Genomic DNA, 21,653 nt, shown 5'->3' with positions numbered 1-21,653 from the left:
ATGGATGTTAACTGATACTCTTAGATTTTTTAAAAAAACCCTCATTCTCTAATTAACAGAGTAATCAATTTCAAAAGAGAAGCCAAGATGTCCTTATTAAAGGAACTTATTCATTATTCTGCCATTCTGGCATTTAATGCTGTTATTATTTAAGATTATTTAATTGACCTTCAATAATAGTTTCATATCATGGAATGACTTCATCAAATGAACAAAGGACAGTCAACCCTGGGTTTTTTGGCATCAGTTTAAACGCACATAGATCAACTATTACTACAATCAGACTCTGAAGAAGACAACATGGGGCATTTATAATACCTATTAGTTTATGAGATTTATACTTATAAACAAAGTAAATAAACTTTTTTTAAACTTTAAAGCAAAACATAGGCTTGTCATGACCGATTATTATATCTGCAAGTATAAGAATTTTGCAAGCAATGGTTTTCATAGTAACAATTTCTGATTGGAATTAAAATTAGTATATGAGGGGCACATCTAGACAGCATACTAAAAAGCAGAGACATCACCCTGGCAAAAAAAAGTGCGTATAGTCAAGGCTATGGTTTTCCCAGTTGCAATGTATGGCTGTGAAGGTTGGACCATAAGAAAGGCTGAGTCCCAAAGAATTGAGCCTTTGAACTATGGTGCTGGAGAAGACTCCTGCGAGTCCCTTGGACTGCAAGACGATCAAACCGGTCAGTCCTAGAGGAGATCAATCCTGGCTGCTCTTTAGAAGGCCAGATCCTGAAGATGAAACTCAAATACTTTGGCCACCTAATAAGAAGGAAGGACTCACTGGAAAAGAGCCTGATGCTGGGAAAGACTGACAGCAAAAGAAGAAGGGGATGGCAGAGAATGGGGTGGCTGGATGGAGTCACGGAAGCAGTTGGTGTGAGCTTAAATGGACTCTGGAGGATGGTAGAGGACAGCAAGGCCTGGAGGAACATTGTCCATGGGGCGGCAATGGGTCAGACATGACTTTTCAACTAACAACAACAACATATGAGGGGTTCTTGGTGCTCTCTGAGCTTGGTTGTTTCCTTGAAACCCTTTCATTATCTAAATTAGATAACACCATTAGTACTAATCTAGTTTGGGTAATGAAATGTCTGCACGAAAACAACCAAACTCAGAGAGTATCAAGGACCTTGCAGTTCAACATGGAGCTACAAATATTCTTCTTTAGTCGTAGAATTAATGTATCATTATTGATATAACACCTGTCTTCTGCTCTACATACGGTCATAGTAGCCTTATATATGTTGATTTCTTGGAACATTTTTAACTTTTTCTCCCAAATGTCTTTCCATTAAGTGCAGCCACATTATGTGATGGCAAAATTTATAAATTTGTATTAATGTGGCAGATATGGCAAATGTCTAGGTCTGAATTAGGGAGATGTTCATCAAGCATTCCTCTTTGATGACTTTAATGAATGTATTAAAGATTCTTAAGGAGTATAAAGAATGTTTTGTTTTAGAATATCTTAGCATTTACTCCAGGCCCATTTCCTCTTGTGACAGGATGAAATTTCCTGATGGAATTACCAAGTATTTGGAGGTGAATAAGTAAGAGGAACAAAAATTATACATATATCACAAAATGGTCCAAGCCAATAAAATATACGTATGCTACAATACACTAGAATATATATTCTGAATCAATTCAATAAAAAGATACACTAAATCTTAAAAATCATAAATAATATTTTGAAAGCTACTAGTAGTTGATGTTGAGAACATGGATGAGATGCCCAAAGAGGTGAGACCAATAACTTACCAAATTTATTTATTTATTATTTCAATCTCTGTACCTCCCCTTTTCAAATATATGACTCTCTATGGCTCACAATTTCTATTGATTTTTCTGGATGATTGAATCAGTCTAAAATTAACTCTATGATTAACAAATGTCTTCTTATGGGAAGGGATCCCCCCCCCATCTCACTTAAAGAAAGTAATAAGGAAAGTAAACTTCCCTAAGCAAAAACTAAGCAAATACTTTTCCTAAAAAGAGTTTTTTAAAAAGAGACTTCACAACTACAGAATGCAAGCATAAAAATACTGAAAATAAATGTGAATAAAGTCAGCAACACCATCTCAAGAACTAGAGTATTTTGGGGGGAAAAAAACTCAAATAAAACTTCTTCCAGAATTGTAAAATGTCTACAATCATGAGACATCCAATCTATCAAGACTAAGTGGCATTAGATTTATTTCATGACAAACAACAAATCACCTAATTGTCTTAATGTGTCACATTTGTATGGCAATGTGTGTATTCCCTTTAAAGGATAATATTAACCATGAATCCATCTGAGGTTGAACGTTACCTTTGCTACAAGGAGTGTGATCATTTCTTTGACAGTTTCTTCAATTAGTTCATCTATTTTTGAATGGTACTGGTGCTATGGATGGAAGAAGAATGGAAGTAAAATATTATTAGTGTAAATCAATTGCAATACACACAGCTATTTACTTTTACTGTAGATATTGACTATGATACTTGAATGTTGATTAACATGTGTTCTAATGTAGTGGCCAGTAATGAATTAACATATACACAATGCCTTTGACCAAGGAGCCTCTGACAGGAATTTGTGAATGTTGGTCAAATCCTAATTTTGACTCCGTGCATGCAGCTGAGCCAACAATAAGGAGAATCAAATGCATGCAGGATAAACGTCTAGCATCTCTTTGCCGTACGTAAATCATGAAAATAAGAGAGCGCCAGCGGTAAAAGAGCACATTACATCTGTTGTTTACAGTTTACGGTTAAGATGCTCGTTCTTTAAGTCTGAAATGACAACTTGAAATACAGCTCAACACTGGCTCGCACAATGGCAGCTGTTTTGGGGCGCAGAGCAAAGCTGTTGTCAGTCAGTCAGAGGAAACCTATAGATGAGTGACATTGAAGCAGAGAAGCTTCAGTTATGTGGAGCCATCGAGTATGAACGACCGGAAGCAGAATTCCGGTTTTAGAAGCCACCTTAGGAAAAGAAATTAGATAAGTACGTAGCGTTCCAATTCATGTGCTGGTTAAGCACTCAAGCGAATTGGGGCCTTTATGATCAAGTGTAACAATGATTGAAACATGGGTGTTCTGAGTCATGCAAAAGATGGCAAGTGCAGTACTGGGACCCCTCCAGTTAGGTCATGCTGGGGCCTTCGGTCAATGCCAACTCATAGAAAAGATTGACACCAACAAAACATCCACATCACTTTCTACACAGAGTTCCTCCCCCCCCCTCTCGGTTCCTCCACCCAAATACTGACCAGATCAAACTTACTTTATTCTGAGTTGTTTTCAAGGAAGATAAGAACATTTTCAGCTAATTTGTCATAAACACACTTCCTTTTTCTTCAAATTTTTTAAAAATAAATAAAGTCTTTGGGTGACTAAACAAACACTATTCTTTTGTTTTTGCCAAGAGCAGACAAAATATTTAATATACGATGATTTTCTCCCACATCGCCTCTCTCCCACATTAAATAAAACATTGAAAGTGCTGATCTTAGTCACTGTATTTATTGCCACTTGTTTGTGCTAATGTTATTTTAAAATGTTAATATACAAGCAAAAAGAAATCTAAAATACAAAAAAAAAAGGAAAGAAAAGAAATCAAAACAAAACAAAAAAGCATTGGAATAGACAGATCTGAGGTAAATACTGAATTGTGCCTCAGGGAACAAAGGAGTGTGAGGGGCAATTAGATGTGTCAGGCCTTGGTCCCTTAGCATTGACTAAAGTTCCTTTGCTAGTTTGAGCTGCTCAGTGTTTGCTTTTTTTTTTTTTCCAATGGAACAGTCACATTCTACAACAGGAACTTGGAAGAAAAGAAAACAAAACGTAAGGACACACTTACCCACTCTTTAGCAAACTTTCAGATGATTGGGGACAGAAATAAAGAGGAAGGTGCAGAAGACAGGAAAAAGAACATATGAAGGTAAACAATAAATAAAAACAAAACCTTCAAAAGAATGGGACCGTATAAACAGGGGGGGCTATGAAAATGCAGCAGCATGCACAGAAACAATAAGCAACAGGAAATGAAATTATGAATAAATTCCCTTTTTTCCTGAAATACCAGACAGATTGCTACTGGAGAGAATCGCGCAGAAATTCAAAAAGGGTTTTTGAAAAGGGAACAGGACACATACATAGAACATCCTAGTGAGACAGAGAAATATCATTTTGTTACAATTGAAAACAAAATCAAAAAAATAAAAAGACCATATGAACAATTCAGTGGCGTGGCAGCTGTTTTTTTGTGTTTTTTTTTTTGCGTTTCAGTGGGCAGACTTATCTCTTGCTCACTGGATTTTATGATAATGACTCTTGGAAAGAGATGCTCCCAAAATGAAAGGAGATTTCCTGACTTGACTTTGTACTTCAGAATCAAATTGGTTCTTGGCTGTTCTAGTTACCAGCTGTAATTAACTTTTAAGTCACCATCATAATGTCATCTTACACCAATTGAATTCACTCGATCGTTAGATTAATGGTTTAGTTGTTTTTAGGGATTTGGTAGCTTATCTGACACATAATCTCCAGATCTGAGATATGGCTAAAGGAAAGATAAACTTTCTGTTCAAATGGGATGCGGAACACCCAATGCATCCTTTCACTGATGGCCCCTTCAAGCTTTTAGAACCATACAATTGGGATGAAAAAGAGGGCAGATGTGTCAAATGTCTAAGCCTACCTTTTGGGCTGTATCTATAGTGGGGCTGTCCAATCTTGGCAACATTAAGACTTGTGGACTTCAACTCCCAGAATTCTAGGAGATGGCTAGCTGTGGAATTCTAGGAGTTGGAAGTCCACAGGCCTTAAATTTGCCAAGGTTGTAGATTCTTATCGACACATTCAATGGAATCAGATGGTAGAGATCCAAAATAGTAGAGCAGACAATACCACCTTACTCTGTGAGAGGTTTTTACAAGTCTGCCTAATGAAATAAGAGAAAAATCTTGAGGTAGCAGATCAATTGAGTTGATCAAGCGCCATTGCTCAACAACAGAGCACAGACATTTTCTGCAAAAGCTCCCAGGTTTTATCCTTTGAATTTCCAGTTAAAGGAAAACCAGAAACACTGGGAAGATCCCTGCCAAAAGGAAATGAGCAGAAAAAAATGCTCCGTGCCTGAATTCCTCTCAGCTGCCACCAAACAAAATGGCAAATGCCATGAAAAACAACATGACTGATATAAGGCACCTTCCTATCTATCTTTTCTCCCAATCGGGTGAAGCGAAGATCACTTTTGCTTACAGGTTGAAGTGGTAGAGCTCATTCTACCATTGCAGGACTCTACCACCCCATTCAGTTGGCTGCATACATTCGGACTACATTGTGGAGGGCTGTTCTAGATGCATAAGGGTATTGAAGTGTGTGTAGAAATGGGCAGGGAGAAGCAATTCAGCATCATTTCAAGTGTGCATGGGCAAGCATGCACCGATAATGGCACAGAAGTGCTGGAGAGGTTAGGAAAGACACAGTGCTTGCAACTTGCAGCAAGGTTGGGGAGATCAACAAAGGATGCGAGGAAAAGCAGCAGCATTTTGAAACCCCACCTAGTGCTTGCTTATGCCTCCATATCAGGGGCCTAAAGACAGAGACTTGGGCATTGTCCACATCCGTTCTTTGAAGAAAGCTGCTAGGTTGGTCCAAATTAGCTGGGAACCATCGATGGACCTCCTTTGGCGCAGGAGCGGCACAGGAGTGAACAGGAGCGGCACAGGAGCGTGAGGACAGTCAGGAAGCAGCCTTTCCAGAAAGGCATTTTCCAAAGGAACAGAAGCTCACATACATCCTCTCTGGACCCCATCTTCTAACACTGGTTATTTCACGTGCAAACCCTGCCCGCCCCCTTCTCCAGCAGCCACAGCCACTTTTTCAGATATTTCCCCTGGAAGGTGGGATGCAGACAGTGCTGCTGAGAAGTCACATGCCATGTCACGAAGAACGTGCTCAATGGAACAATTGTTGAGAAACACAAAGCCATTGATGCGGTCTGCTGAACGGAACCCTTTGAGAGACTGAGACATGTTGCCCACTAAGCACAGAATGAAGCTTGCAACTGGACACCATGCACACCAGGGGAGCTAAGTTGGTCAGATCACCATTTAGAAAGCACACGAAAGCAAAACTACCTTTTTTTTTGGGGGGGGGGGAGGTGTTACAATACTGTATGCACCCAAATCTGGCACAGTCTGCCCCTAATGCATGCATGTAAATGGGGCTCCTTTTACATGCATGGTAAGCTGAGCAGAATGACATCAAAGAATGTGCAAGTTGGACGTTTCCAAAAATGCACCAATGCTTTTGAAAATGCAGTCCATGAGAAATGGTGGCAAAGCATGGAATTTAAAAGAAAATATTCTCTCAACTGGTTTCTAACCCCCCTCCCCATCGTGTTTTGCATATAAGTCCAAAGACATGCTTAATTTGCCACATTATCATATTGTTTTAATCAAGAACTTTTGTTTGTTGGAGATGAGGAAGGGTGACACTTCTCATGCTAGTGTTCATTTTCGTTGGATAAATTATGAGTTTTAACTAAAACAATGGCTAGGTGTGTGCAAAATAATACAGTGTGAAATGTATTGATAAATATATTTTCAATTAAAACCTTGTTTACAACGCAAATAAGAATGGCAGCAGGCACAACAGCACTAGAATGGAGCCAGAAAGATTGGAGATTTGATCCTCAAAGTTCCTCACCATGGCAAGTACTATTGATACAAACAGAACTTATGCTGGTGGAGTTGAACAGGAAGGTTAAATCACGAGAGAGAGAAATAGCTCTGACCTTTGGAAAGCAAAGCAAGCACTACACCTTTTCCCCAAATATTTCCTCTGAATTCATTGAGAAGATAGGCCAACAAGTCCATGTTCAGTGAACTTATGTCTTACTCCAGGTGTAACCTTTGCCAATCAGATTCTATCATGTTATAGTTAGGATTATTATCTTCCATATGTTTCTTTACACTCACTTCTAAATTATCATTGAAATCAGTGCTGTGCCCTTTTGGTTCATGGGATTGTTGCATAAAGATATTGGGATTGGGGCTTATTTTACAGCACAAGAGATCTTAAAGAACTTTGACATCTTATTCCCTCTCTAGTTTCATCACAGTTCAATGTGGATGATAGGGATTGATGTATGGTGTGGATGTGGATTAATAAACGGAAGATTTTGCTGGTGGCAGACATTGAAATGGTGAATGCCTGATGGTTGCTTTGCAAGTTCCCCTTGCACATCTTTGGATGTCAAACTTTTGCCTCAACTCACATGGGTTGGAACGGGTGGCCTGCAAAACTATCATTCCTATATATTGTGACTATTCCGCCTGGGCTTTGATAGGAACTGGGAAATGTCCAGGGGTGGGTTGCTGCTGGCATTACTGCCGCTTAGGTGTGTGCAAAAAATAAAAAATAAAAAAGCGCTACGAGCCTGTGTGCATTTGAACATATGCATGCGCAAAATGTTAAAAAATGGGAAAAAATGTGCAATGAAAATTGTTCTGCGAATGCGCAGAACTGAAAATCAAGATGGCGGCTGAGTAGGAGGACTGGTTTGGGGTGCGTGGCAGGCCTGGGTCAGCCGAACCGGTCCGAACCGGTAGGAACCCACCACTGGAAATGTCACAAGAAAAGGAGAAAGCTGTGACAAGGCAAATGGACTCTAACTTGAATATACTAAACTAACTTGGTTGTCAACAAATCCATAGATTGGTTGGAATTCAGAGTGGGGAATTCAGACACGTTAAGGCCATGGTTAGCTCTTGTACACTTTTTATTGAAAACAGCGAAGGAGGAAATAAGGAATCTATCTCGTTTGACCGAGGACAAGGAGTTAAATCTGGATTCCTTCTTGTCTTAATCTGAAAGCCTGCTATTTTAGAAGACTCCACCATGAAAAGGACAATCATTTAAAGCCATATCTATTTTGACTCGTAGATGATTTGTCCGGTCCCATGTGGTCTATCTGTCGCTCCCAACTTGGCATCCTCCAGATGTATTGTGACAACTTCCAAACTGTGCAAGTCCCAACACATCTAGGAACTGGGGATTTAGGGAAGGTTACTCTGGCCTTAAAATATCTCCTTCAGAATCTTTCTATCATATGTTATCTGATCTCTGTCTCTAGATGGAACAGGGATTGAATTTGGGATCTCTGAATGGCAAGCATCTGCTCCACCCTTAAGCTATAGATAAGCTCTAAGCTTCCTAAGTCTGGATGACAGTATTTTAATTAGAGTAAGAACATCCTTTTCCATGAGTGATTTTCAAAGATACATTAATGGCAACCCTGCAGCGGAGAGTTATATAACATGCTTGTCTCTGTGGAATCAAAGTCTCCAGTGAAAATATGGAACAAGTAGTTCAGGACGGGTGGGGAGCCTAAGATTTGTGCAGAGAATTGGTAAAAGCTAATGCTACCTTCTGCTGTGTTCAGCCAAAGAGCATCCAAACAAGCAGCATAAGAGGGAAGGAAGTCAACAAGCACAGCCATAGGTAGCCCATTACCCTCCCATTCCTAAATTGCTATTCTACTCCAGATATTTGGAAGTGAATTATTGAGTTTGCTCTGTGTTATAATAGCTGCATCTTGCATTGTCATCTTGGAGTCCTTGGTGCTCTCTGAGTTTGGTTGTTTTCTTGCAGATATTTCATTACTCCAAGTAGATAAAATCATCAGTGCTGATTAGCACTGACTAGCATTGATGATGTTACCTAGTTTGAGTAATGACATGTCTGCAAGAAAACAACCAAGCTTAGAGAGTGCCAAGGACCCCTCATTTCAATCCTGAGCTACAAGTATTCTCCTTTATTGATGCTGCTGTCTGCTTCAGAATTGGTGACCTCGCATGCTGATGCTTCTTCTCACTTTCCCATTGTCCAGGCAACATCAAACAGCCAAGTATTAACCATACTGAACCATCAATAATATTAATTTTTTGGGAATACTTTCTCTTTCTGACATTCAAAACATTCCTTCCACTATAACCTTCAGTTGCCTTACAGATTTGTTTCTTCATTCATTCACATTTCTCTCTGTGGATTCTATTCCACCCCCACCCACCCCCGCCTCTATACTAACTCCTTCTAATGTTTTGGTAACCTTGTTTTCATCTTGACATTTTCATTACTTTAGGGTGTAGTACAACAAAACAAACAAATAAATAAATATGGATAATTGGACTCAGAAGTTACACTGTACCATGAGAGGCGCTTGCATTAGCTAAAGCTAAAGTATTTTGCAGGAGTGGCTTGCGATTTCAAATTATCCCAAACTATTGGAAACTTTAGCCTTATTTCTTGATAGATGAAGTTTCCTAAGCAGATTCCATCTGATTTGAGAAACTGTATGTGAGAGGCACTATAGAACTGCTAACAGATTGTGTATATGCTGCATTTTCATCAGTGACCAAAGCTGACCTTGGAAATGAAACAGAACATACCAGATCAAACTCAACATGTTTTATACATACATTTCTGCCTGTCCATACATTAAAAATTCAGAGGAAAAATATTTAAGGGGTAAATTATGTCTGCCAAATGTCTGAACAGCTGCCTTTAAATATAAGGACACAGGAGAATATGGGCATATGTGTTCAGCATAATATTTTCCCTAAAATGTATTTAATTATTCTATTTCTGATCATACAAAAAAAATGCAACAAGGTTTATGGAATCATTATGGTGGGAAAGCCTTACGGTGTGGTACTTGTATTTTTCTCAACTCAAAGAAACTGTGAATATTTCAGAAACGAAGCGAAGCATATAAAAATGAACTCTTTCCACCCTGAAATTGTTCTGGACTAGTGTAGAAGTAGGGAAATTTTGTTTAAGCTCATTAATCAAATTTCTTTGTTTGACCAGCCAATTCCATTTACCTGCTGAGAAGAGGAACTATTGCAAATTGATTGTTGCCATGTAGGGTAACAATTTGGATCGGCTCTATCATGAGTAAAGAGGGGAGATATTTATTAAAAAGAAGAAATGAAAAATGTGAGAACCACTGAGGATTCCCACTGAAAAGAGGCTGGGGTATTCAGGTGAGTCTGGGAATGATAGCGTCAATCCTTGGATCGGGAACAAATCACAACATCCCCACTGCACTCAACATGGAGGGCAGCAGGTTTAAATGCAATAAAACTGAGTGTATTTCTTTCTCTTGAATCAAAGACATACATGGACCTTGTATGATGGCTAAAACCCAGTTATTGCTCTTATTATTTTGAGGAAGGAGATAGGAAGAAAATCTGGTGTAATTGTCAGGAGTTACACACAACCGCTCATTCAAGTGTGAATTTTTCATCATTAAGAGGAACAGGGGAGGAAAAAATTAAAGAGAAAAGGGGAATGAGTAACTGAAATGAATAAAAGAGCAAACAAAAGAGAGAGTAAAAAATGGAAACATATATGAGACAGTAACATATGCACTGATAATTCACATCTGATCCATGGCTCTATTAGATTTTGCTATTTGTTTAAAATATTTTACTACAGCAAATGCGACTTTATACAATCATGGTGGGATCTCTGCATATGTTCTCTAAGAAGCAGACATGGATGTACTAAAGTGTACAAAGGCTGATTCTTTGCACAACTCAATTGATTGTCATCAATTTATTGCCATGATGGTTGCAGCTCTGCAAATATAATATGACTAACAAATCATATTGGATATTTGGATAGGGCAAAGTAAGCTGATGTGGCTTTTGCCTAAGTTGTACCTAGTGAGATATAAATCTGACAGCTAGTTTAAATTAAAGACTACAGTATAAAATTTGTATGAGTCAAGCCTACTTTTAGTTGTGGTATAAGAATTATGCTATACGTATAATGCTGAACATTAGTCAATAAGTTTTCTTACTGATGGGAATTATGAGATACAGACCAGGAGTACTGAAAAACAAGTACCGAATGTTTAAAGAGAAAACATTTTAAAAATAGACTTTGTTAACAGAAAATCAAATGGTTACGGAGAACCAAAACTCTTCTCTTTTTCTGGGGGATCATATTCTCCAAAAGCTTGTTTTGTAGCTTTTCACACCTGTGTAACCTTTTTGTTAAGTCAAAAGTGCTTTTTCAAAAGGCAATTGGACTTTATTTTTTTCTTGAAGATGTTTGTTTTGCTTCTCATCCAAGCTGAAGGAGCTTCTTGAATGAGAAGCGAAATATCTTCAATAAAAAATAAAGTCCAGTTGCCTTTTGAAAAAGCACTTTTGGGACAACCATGACCGGGATGACTGAGAATCTTCATAGGTTTTTTTTTGTTAATTTTTTTTAAACTGCTTTAGTACTTCCTGAAGCTGTAATTTAACTACTGCAGTAATAATAGCAGATATAGGAAGAAGAGACGCAACATTGAAAGGGAGATGGAAGGAAAGTGGTGGTTTTTATGGCTCTAAATATCAAGGAAAAAATTATCACTGAAGCATTTTTCATGTTCCTCCCAACTTATAGTGGATGGAGTGAAGATGGCACGTGCATGTTGGATGAAAGTTTGTGATAGTAGTTTGTAGCATGAGGATTGGTGTGAATTGTGTAGATGGTGTGTATGAGCAACTATGAGAATGTGGTCCATGTGTGATGTGAATGGTGTATTTATGTATTTATTTGTTATCTGCCGTAATTGAATATATATATCAACATAGATGTGTTTGTGTGTGTCTAGCATCTGTTTGGCGAAAGATTTTCACAAATAATGATTTTTCTTACTATAGTGATTGGAACCTTATCATGCCAAATCTTTAAAAGTGTTTTTTTAGCGCTCACGTCTTTAACTCTGCCCTCTTCTCAACTTAAGGAAAATCACTGAAAGTTTGTTATTAGTTCTTATCCTTCTCTCTTCCTTCCATACATATGGATATAAAGGCAGAGCTGCAATGGATCTTAGAATGGGAGGAGCCTCTTCTAATATTTTTTCATGGAGTATTATCTGCAGAAGCAGAATGAAAAGCTGCACAAATTGAAATGATGTAAGAGAAAGCTTGAGATTCTTGGTATTGAAACTATGTATGGACCAAAAAGCATAAGGGGTTGGTTACAAATTAAATTTGGATTTTGGTAAGGGAAATGTTTTAGCACCCATAACAGTCAATTTGCATCTTGGAATAAATCACAAAAGATAGCTAAAACAAAACAATCATAAAGAAATGATAGATTAAAGCAAGAAAAAGAAATGTGAACCAAAAAGGAAATGACCGGTTATATAGTGAGCCCAATCTCACACTGAATCCAGTCCCTCTTTCTGGATCTTTAAAGTATCCAGATTAGGTATACATTCAACAAAACAAAAAAACTGAATTGGAACACATAAGAAATCGATTTTGCACATGAAACATTGAATAGCTTGCATTACTGAAAATGTGAAAAAATCCAAGCCCTGGATTGGTCTTAAATGGAGATGAAAAATGTTGACGTCTTCTGAGCAAAACTGATTCGGATGAAACATTTCATCAAGCTCAATTCAGCATGTCTTTCTACTTCATCATATTACATTAGAATTAGAAAACCTCAGGTTATAAGTATTAGGTTATATAATCTTGAAAAGGAAAACAAATTTAAACCAGCAGATGATAAAACTGGACCAGTTTGAAGCAGCTGAGTCATTAAGGACCTTGAAGTACGTTAAAACATAACATCCGGAGACTGCCTTTTTCAAAGCAACAGATTAGTTGGACAATCTATTTCCCTATAAAGAAAGACATAAGCTTAAATATTTATGGGTTTTATGGTAGTCGAAATAATGTTTTCTTTTCAACTTGGACATGTCAACATTTTGACAGAAAAAGATTCCAAGGTTGAGTTAATGACTCAATATTGCATACTATCGAGCATAAACAGGCTATTTTGTAGGTATGTTGTGCACATCAGTCTTTGCCAAAGGTCACCACTAGGTGAGCATAGATCTGATTATTTGCACTGTGTAGACTGATTTGATGGCGTGATCCAGGGTTTTCATCTGCATAGTCTCTATAAAACTAAATCCACAACTGTTAGAACGTTTCTGAATCTAGCAAAATTTGCAGACCTTTCCTCTCTCAAAAATTACATTTTTTTTCCATAATGCATTTTACCTCTTGGCCCATTTCCATACTGCAAAGTTTTGTTGATTGAGCTTTGGCATCAACCATAACATTAAACATGGTGCATATTGACTGAGGGACTCGGAAATCTGTTGATCGGCTGGTTTTCTGTAGCTTTACTTCAAATGCAATCCGGGTTCTATGAAGCATGATTCAAAAAGAAAAAAAGAAAGATGTTTGGCTGAGGTATAAATACACTGCATCAAATAATCCTTGTGATCAATGCAACACAATCCGAAGGCTTCAGAGCAAAGGACACTGCAGGCTGATGGGAAGGTCAGACGAAAAAAGAGATCAAGCCAGCTCTATTGGCATGGCTGTCCATAGAGTGTGATTAAAAAAAAGTTAAGATGATGGCAGCCATGGTGATGTGACCAAACCTTCACCTGTTTTCACACATAAAAAAAGTGGAGCTTCAATGGAATCATTGCGGTTGCTATTTTGACTTTTTGGACCACAGTTTGAGGACATCCATGGGTATGGCAGAATTATAAGTGCCCTGAGTGTCCTTCATAATGTTTCTTAAACAGACGTTTATTGATTGATTGATTAAATTTATATGCCAAGGGGCATATAAGGGGTAAAATCCAGCAAGTTTTGACAGGTTCTGGAGATCCGGTAGTGGAAATTTTGAGTAGTTCAGAGAACTGGTAGTGAAAATTTTGAGTAGTTTGGAGAACCAGCAAATGCCACCTCTGGTTGGCCCTAGAGTGGGGTGGGAAGATTTTGCAGTATCCTTCCCCTGCCACGGCCACCAAGCCACACCCACCAAGCCACACAATGCCCATCAAGCCACGCCCACAGAACCGGTAGTAAAAAAAAAATTGAATTTCACCATTGCACCAATTTCACTGATAAAGCGACTCTGGGCAGCTTGCAAAATAGCAAAAAGATAAATATAAAACCAGTTCACATTAATAAGATTTAAATAAGAACTAAAAACAAAAAGAGGGACAGTATGGGGGTGAAGTCTTTTCTCCTATCCTGTGAACGACTCAAAGTAGTGTTTTCCAAGATAGCCAGCAAAATCAGAATTTCAGGGCCTTTCTGGAGCACCAGAAGGGTGGGGACAGATGTTCCCTGCTGTGGCAAAATGTTCCAATGGGTGGGGGCCACCATGGCAAAGGCTCTTCTCCTTGACTCTGTCAGCCGACATTCATCGACAGATGGAGTCTGTAGCACCGGTGCAAGTGAGGCAGGCCAATCCAACTGGGGCAAGATGGCTCCTTAGATAATAGCCAACACCTTGTGTTTGGTGGTATCAAGAAAATTGGTAAGAGGGACATGTTACTTGGCTTCTATCTCTTTTGAAATCAATTTGGCAAATAATTTTTGTCACATATTTAGTCATACTCTTCAGACTGTTTCTATTTTTATATCAAGAGGCAAGAACATTAGTAACTACCTTCCCATATTAATTAAACAGTGTGATGATGTTATCACGGCAAGCGATAAAAATGCATTCCTATAATATGGCTGCTATTATCTAATTTGTAGCTGAAGTATAGCAGGGACCAAAAAAGGAGATTCGCCTTATGAAAGGAGGAAATGAAAGCTGAGGAATGCTCTGTTTTAAGCACAACTTAAACAAACCTGCTAATTGTTCAACTGCACAGTGACTTTATATTTAATATTTTTTTCACAATGTTTCCTGCTTGCTTGTTCTCTTCATAATTGTCACATAACCAGCTGTGAGTTAGATTTTCGCACACACTTACACGCACCAGCTCCATGACAAAACATATAAAAATGATACAGAGCTCCAGCAACCCTAATAAAGTTGCTCAGTTTAAATTTCATTTTTCAGACACGACAAAATTATATGGGGAAGAGAGAGCTTGTATAATTAGGAGCTTCCTGTTTATGCGTCGGCTCTTCCTTGTATTCCCATCTTGTCTAGCAAGTAACCCAAGAGACACAGTGAAGTAAGGTAAACCCAATGTCTTGCAAGTTGATTAAGTGCATCAGATAACATGATGAAAGGTGAAAATGAGAAAAAGCGCTTATTTGAGCAGTGAGTAAACCCATATTTCCCATTTCATATAGTTCTGTTTGGAAGTAGAGTTACGCTTTGGAAAAGGCTGTCTGATAGAGAAGATAGCAACCATTATTGATTTTTCTCACAATAAAAGTTGTTTTTAAATCCCACCTTTATTATATTTATAAATAACTCAAGGGGATGCACACAATACTCCTTGCTCCTCTTATTTTTCTACAACAAAAGGAAATTGGGATGAGAGAGTCGCTGTTCCAAGGTCACCCAACCAGCTTGCATGCCTAAAGTGAGATTAGTATTCTCAGCCTTCTGGTTTCTAAAAGCCTAGTGTCTTAACCATTAGAGCAAACTAATTCCCAAAAACTCTGTGTCCCCCTAATCCAAAATGTAGTAAGGGCCGGTATTTAATTCAGAGTCAGGCTTGTTCAAGTCTTAAAAAGGTGGCCAAAGAACAATGTGTAAGTTCTAGCAACTAGAATCATTTCCATTTAGCGATTTTCATATTTCAACCCACCTCTTTACACAGGATTCAATCATATCACTAGCCATAAGTTTTAGTCGTTGCTCTAAGTGTTTCCCAAATTCTTCCTCAGGCCAGTGCAGATCCCTGATGAAGGTCTGTAAGGCATCTAGTTTCCAAAACAGATCTTCTGATGTTCCTGATCCATTGCTGCCAGGATAAAACGAAACATAAGAAAAAACCAAGTTACAGCCGGCTCGCTGATTTTGGAATCCTGATGTGGAGATTGTTCTTACACACGGAACGGGGTGTAACAGTGACCGAAGACACAGAACATGGGGGAATCTCCATCATCAGGCTTGTTGGGCTTTCTAGTCTACCTATCTCTTACAAGTCTTTCCAGATCAGACGGAGAAGACAAGTCATGTAAGAAATGGACATTCATCTGGAAACACCGCGTATGGGAAAAAAAACTCCACCCTTTTCAATAACCACATTTCCTTCTGTAGTTGTTGAATTGGAGGCTCTACAAAGTAAAGGGACATCTCTACTTGATAATAACCGCACTACACAAGTGCATGTGGTTATTTTTAGGTTTCATGCATTTTATTTTCACAGATTACCAGATTTGTTCTCTTTCCTTTTCTCCCCTACTTCCTTTATCGCAAGGGTTTCGAGGGGAAAAAAAAAACAGTGCTAACAAGTGGTGAGCGAGGACCTGATTTTTTGAACAGCTGGAAATAAATCAGGGTAAGGCAATTAAATTATTCACAACGAGACATTTTTTTTTAAAAAAAAACTTAGTTCAGGAAGGGTTGAGTTTACTAACCATTTGACCCATTTTTATTTTTGAAACAAAATTATTTTGGAGGAGGGATCAATATGCTTAACCAGGTTTCTGTAAGGTTTTTGTTTTGCTCTGTTTTGTTTTGCTTTTGTGTTCAGATTTTTCTCATATATTTGGAGGTATCCTGTCTCGCTGCCGATTAGACTTCTGTTCAACTAAAATTATGCCTAATGCCTCCGCTCATAAGGTAAATTTTACATTATGTTTTGCGCTGAGAAATTCATATATCTAGTTACTACCCTTCTTCCTTCCTTTTCTTATTTTTTCCCCCCATAATGATTATCACCAAGGAAGCTTCAAGATATTATTCCCACTCCTCGCATACCACTAATGCTAACACAGTGATTGATATTTGACACACCATGCATTGTCATGTCACGCTGATATCGTCTATAGAAACAAATGGGGAAGACTGTTTCTATTGTAACCGATGCCAGCTGCATTGAATTAATGCTACAGTAGGGAAGATAAAGCTAAACGCAGACGTGGAAACCATATTCCCAACATGCCAAGGGGCTCTTGGAATCCTAGGCCAACACAGGTAATTATTCAAACAATGCACTGACTTAGTTGTAGAAAACAGACATATCCAGATAAGGGGGTGAAAACACTGAAGCATGTTCCTAAATGGGTAGAAGGGAACTAGAATCAATGAAAAGATAGAGAATCAGGCATTTTCTCGAAGAACAAAGAAATAATATAGCATACAGGTAGCCCTCGACTTATGACCACAAGTAAGCCCAAAATTTACGTTGCTAAGTGAAAAATTTCTTAGGAATAGAGTTTTGCCCCATTGTACGATTTTTCTCGCCATGTTTGTGAAGTGCATCACTGCAGTTCTTAACATTAGGGACACGTTGGTTAAGTGAATATAGTTCCCCCATGGACTTAGCTTGTCAGAAGACCGCAAAAGGAGGTCACATGACCCCGGGACCCTGCAACCGTCATAAATGTGATTCGGCGGTCAAGCATCCAAATGTAAATCAACATGGGGATGTTGCAACTCTCAGCGTGTGGTCAATGGTCCTAAGTTGCTTTTTTCCCAGTGTTGTTATAACTTTGAATGGCCGCTAAACGAACCATTGTAAGTCATGGACTACCTGTACATGGATTCAGAAACCTGATTGGCTCAGCCTAGTTCCAGTTTCTTCTGGTTCAGATATTCATTTGAAAATGTTTACCTTTTTTTTTTCTTTTTCAAACCCAGTCCAATCCTGCTTTTGGAAAAAGTGTGTTTTGCAACAGAGCGCTTTTATTTTAAGCAATTAGGTAGCCAGGAATTCAATAACTGCTACTTATTATTACAACATGATGACACCCATCTGCTTCTAGAAATTTCAAATTAAAAAAAAAAGAATGCTAGATTTTTTTTGGTTTTTTGTTTTGCTTTTACTTTTCGAGAGCTCCTTGGATTTTTTTTTTTTTACAGATTTCCACCTGGGGAAGTTTAGTGGCAAATTCAGCAGTGTTCAGCTTCACACGACTGCTCCATTGCAAACGTCTGGGGGCGTTGATCTTAAATATCTGCACTCATGAGTATGTGTCATTTTCAACGAGACTTACTCTGAGGAACCATGTGTAAGATTAAGGCCTTGATTCTTATCTTTTCAAAAATAAAGTAATATGGAACAATATTACATAGCATGCACAGAGCAAAGTAGGTTTCTTTTTCCAGTTTACATAAACTGCCTAATCTAATCTAACCTTTCATAAATCAGCTTAACATGAATATGAATTGCAAACATTTATTCATTTCATTTGCAATTTAAAACCATTGTGGTTTGGGGGTGGGTGGGAATCTCAAGTTAGAAATTTAAAAATGGATTCCTGTTCCTGAATGATTGTTCAAAAAAAGAAGAACTTGTTCAAACTAACATTCTTATTATAATTTGACTTTATTATCGTTTGTTGTCACATGGGGAAACTTTATTATGATCAGAACATGTTGTACGTTAAAGAAAAGTTAACAAAAGATAGAATGAGGGTGATTGACTAGATTGAGTTTGAATCATGTCAGTTGAAAAGATACATTTCTTCTGAGCAATACGAAATGTCCCAGTCGCGACATCACAATCACATGGTGATTTCTTTGAACCATAGCTTTGTGTTGGTTGTACACAATACAAAGAAATAAGCATGGTTTGAAGTCACAAGGGTGCAGTTCCACATCATCTTAAATTAAACATTGAATAAACCATGATTTGTTGTTCCAGAGATTATTTGCCTGCCAAAGAATACATGTACATGATGGGTACATTGTAGCTGAAAACAATAATAATAAAATAATAATAATAACCTACATCTGTTATGAACGTTGTTTCTGTACTGGGGGATGCTTATTCCCAGCATTATATTTCTGCTGGTTCTTGCAAATGAACAAATGCAATGACACGAATATGCCACCAAAAGCAACTTTAAAATGTGCCAGATACATCTGTCATGAAATGATGCATGACAATAAGAGATTCAGAAGATGACATTTCATTACCATGCATGTAAGCATAAATTGTTTACAAAATGGTTGTCTTGTGTCCCTGTTCCCTGTTGTGTGCATTTGTCTGGCAAAAGAAAGAAAGAAAGAAAGAGAGAGAGAGACAAAGAGAGACAGAGAGTCAGAGAGGAGTAGAGGAAAGAAGGAAGGAAGGAGGGAGGAGAAAGGAAGGAAGGAAGGAAGGAAAAGAAAGAAAGGAAAGACAAGACAAAAAAAATCTAAGCATTTCCTAGAGTTGCAAATGAGTCAAGCATATTTCTTTGGAAGAACAAAGATTTCCTGCAAATAAGGAAATGAATTGTGGCAACGTCTTTAAAAAAACAACCCAAAAGTATGATATCAAATATTTGTCCAGAAATAATTGGCTCTATTCTTAAACAAAACTGATGCTTGTAATCACAGAAATTCAGAACTCTTTTTAGTAGCAGATGCAGAGATCTCCTGGGAAATGTCCAGGGGAGACTATGTAGATAGACCATGTTACAACCTACAGGGTCCATGGCAGGGGTGGGTTGCTGCCGGCATTGCTGTTGCTTTGGTGCTTCAAAAATTTTGCATGTGTGTGCTTGCTTCACTACACACACGTGCGCATTTGCAAATAAAAAGGTCTGTGCGTGTGCAAAACCTTAATTAAAAAAAAAAAATCCACTGAAAATTGTTCTGCGCATTTGCAGAACTGAAAAACAAGATGGCAGCCCCGTAGAAGAACCGGTTTGGGGGCATGGCAGGCATGGGTCGCTGCTGGTTCCAGCGACCCAGGCCACCAAGTTACTACTGGTTTGGCCAAACTGGTTCGTACCAGTAGGAACCCACCTCTGGTCCATGGGCAAGTAAACAGCTGTGACTTTTAATGCACTTTTGTTTTGGATTCCATCTTTTTTTAAAAAAAAAACTTTCATGGAAGAACAAGATTTTAGCAATAATAGAGGCAGCAGGACTGGGGAGTGGTGGTTTTAATCTCAATATATATATATTCTCCATATTGAGATAATCTAGGCAAGTTAGCTGTATTACTGAAATCATTAGCTACCCCATGGAGATTCAACATAGGCCATCAGTTTGCCCTCCAGATGTATAGGACTTCAACTCCCACAATTCCAAGCCATAATGAACTTTGGCAGTCGAGGTTCAACAAGGGAAGGCTATGATCATTTTGTTCCCCATGTAGCTATAGGACTGATGTAACTGATTGTTATCCAACATTACTTGGGAAAATTAACCAAACAAGAATAGTTGGGGTAATATATATTTTCTAGATGCCTCCCTTCCAAAAATGAGAGGATTGCTTTTTTATTATTCTGGACAATCATTCAGAAAATTAGGAACTAAACAAACAAAACAGATTGGATTATAGATCCCAAAGTAGTTAATGAGAACAATCTCCCTGTTTTTGAATGCATATTTAAAAAGCAAAACAAAAAAACCTGATAAATATCTCTTGGCTAAGAGATTTAGAAGTATATGCAACCTTGGAAAGACCAATTTTAACCAGAAGACCATCGATTTTGGTGTGAAATAGAATTTTTAAAAAAAAACCTTTAATGTGTTCAATTTTGTCAAATAATAATAAAAAAATGAGTGAAACAAAATGCCCATCTGCCCAATTTCAATGCCTGCTGCCCGCCTCTTGGGTAGTATGGGATAGACATCCCCATTGCTCTTCTGCAATGGTTCCCTTTTCAGATCTGTTGACTCGAAACGCACAATTCATATTCATGCCAAGATTATGGGTTTTTTATTTATTTATTTTGCTTGTAATGAGATCTATTGAACTGAATACACACTCGGCATCATAGATAGCAGCCATCCATGACGGTGCAGAAAAGGCAGGCATTTGAGGAATGCCTAGAGGGATGTTAACTGGTAGGTTTGGAACTTTAGGGAGATTCACATTTGGTAGATTCACATTGGGAAGATTACTTGTTAAGCTCCTGTGGGAAGAAAACAGACAGAAAAAGAAAAGAAAAAATACCATCACGGTGACAATGCAGAAGCACGGTGGCACTCAGAAAGAAATCTGCAAAGTTCACAGCAAGACAACAACCAAAAACATTTCAGAGAGAAGCATGAGTATGGAAAGGCTTAAGTGTGGGGATTGAGGACTTTGCGTTATTTCAGCACTCTGCGATCACAAGTTGCTAAAACAGAGAGAGAGAGAGAGAGAGAGAGAGAGAGAGAGAGAGAGAGAGAGAGAGAGAGAGAGAGAAGGACAAAAACAAAAGAAGGAACATTTATAAAAGAGCAACTTAAAACATCGATACAGAAGGACGGAACTTATACTGCTACCACATTTTAAAAACTGTAGACTTGAATTAGGTCTTAGGTAAAAGACGAGGGACACACTCAAATGATTTTAATGATCAGCATGTAGACTTGAAGGACAAAACGGCACAGCTATCCTAAAAAAAAAAAAAGTCTAATAGGACTATTTTGTAGATTTGTGTGTCTGTGTTTGTTATAAAAGAGGTTCAGCAATTGAATATATGGCCAGGAGTTTTCTCTACGTAGGCATTTTATTCCTAACACGCGGTGTTACCATAAATTTTATATGGCATCCATGTGAGGTGGGTGGCCATATAAAATCTATTTAATAAAGCAAACAAATAATATTTCCTTTGAGTGGAAACATATGGGATAGGGGCCTGCGTATGACATATCCCATATCCATGTGGGAAAGGTCTTCCCAGTGAAAAATGGGATTCCCTGTTTTTCAGTTTATGGGTCTCTTTTCCATTCAAACAAACAGAGAATATACA

General features: G+C 38.1%; 1 protein-coding gene across 7 annotated transcripts in view; it reads right to left on the bottom strand.

The window, feature by feature from the left end:
- CADPS (calcium dependent secretion activator) overlaps positions 1–21,653 on the bottom strand; it is a 492,613-nt gene that overhangs the window by 86,853 nt on the left and 384,107 nt on the right. For 4 of the 7 annotated variants that reach the window (XM_081935641.1, XM_081935642.1, XM_081935643.1 and 1 more), the window contains 4 exons: positions 20,682–20,828; positions 15,614–15,769; positions 13,095–13,242; positions 2,336–2,410 (listed from right to left, as the gene is read on the bottom strand). In XM_081935641.1, coding sequence (XP_081791767.1) covers positions 2,336–2,410; positions 13,095–13,242; positions 15,614–15,769; positions 20,682–20,828 — 526 coding nt within the window. The remainder of the gene's footprint in view (positions 1–2,335; positions 2,411–13,094; positions 13,243–15,613; positions 15,770–20,681; positions 20,829–21,653) is intronic. The other 3 variants (XM_081935645.1, XM_081935646.1, XM_081935647.1) reach the window with 1 other exon arrangement.

The sequence above is a fragment of the Natrix helvetica genome (assembly GCF_964273705.1).
Source record: "Natrix helvetica genome assembly, chromosome: 1".
In the NCBI taxonomy this organism is placed as follows: domain Eukaryota; kingdom Metazoa; phylum Chordata; class Lepidosauria; order Squamata; family Natricidae; genus Natrix; species Natrix helvetica.
This window is presented reverse-complemented; position numbering and strand designations above follow the sequence as displayed.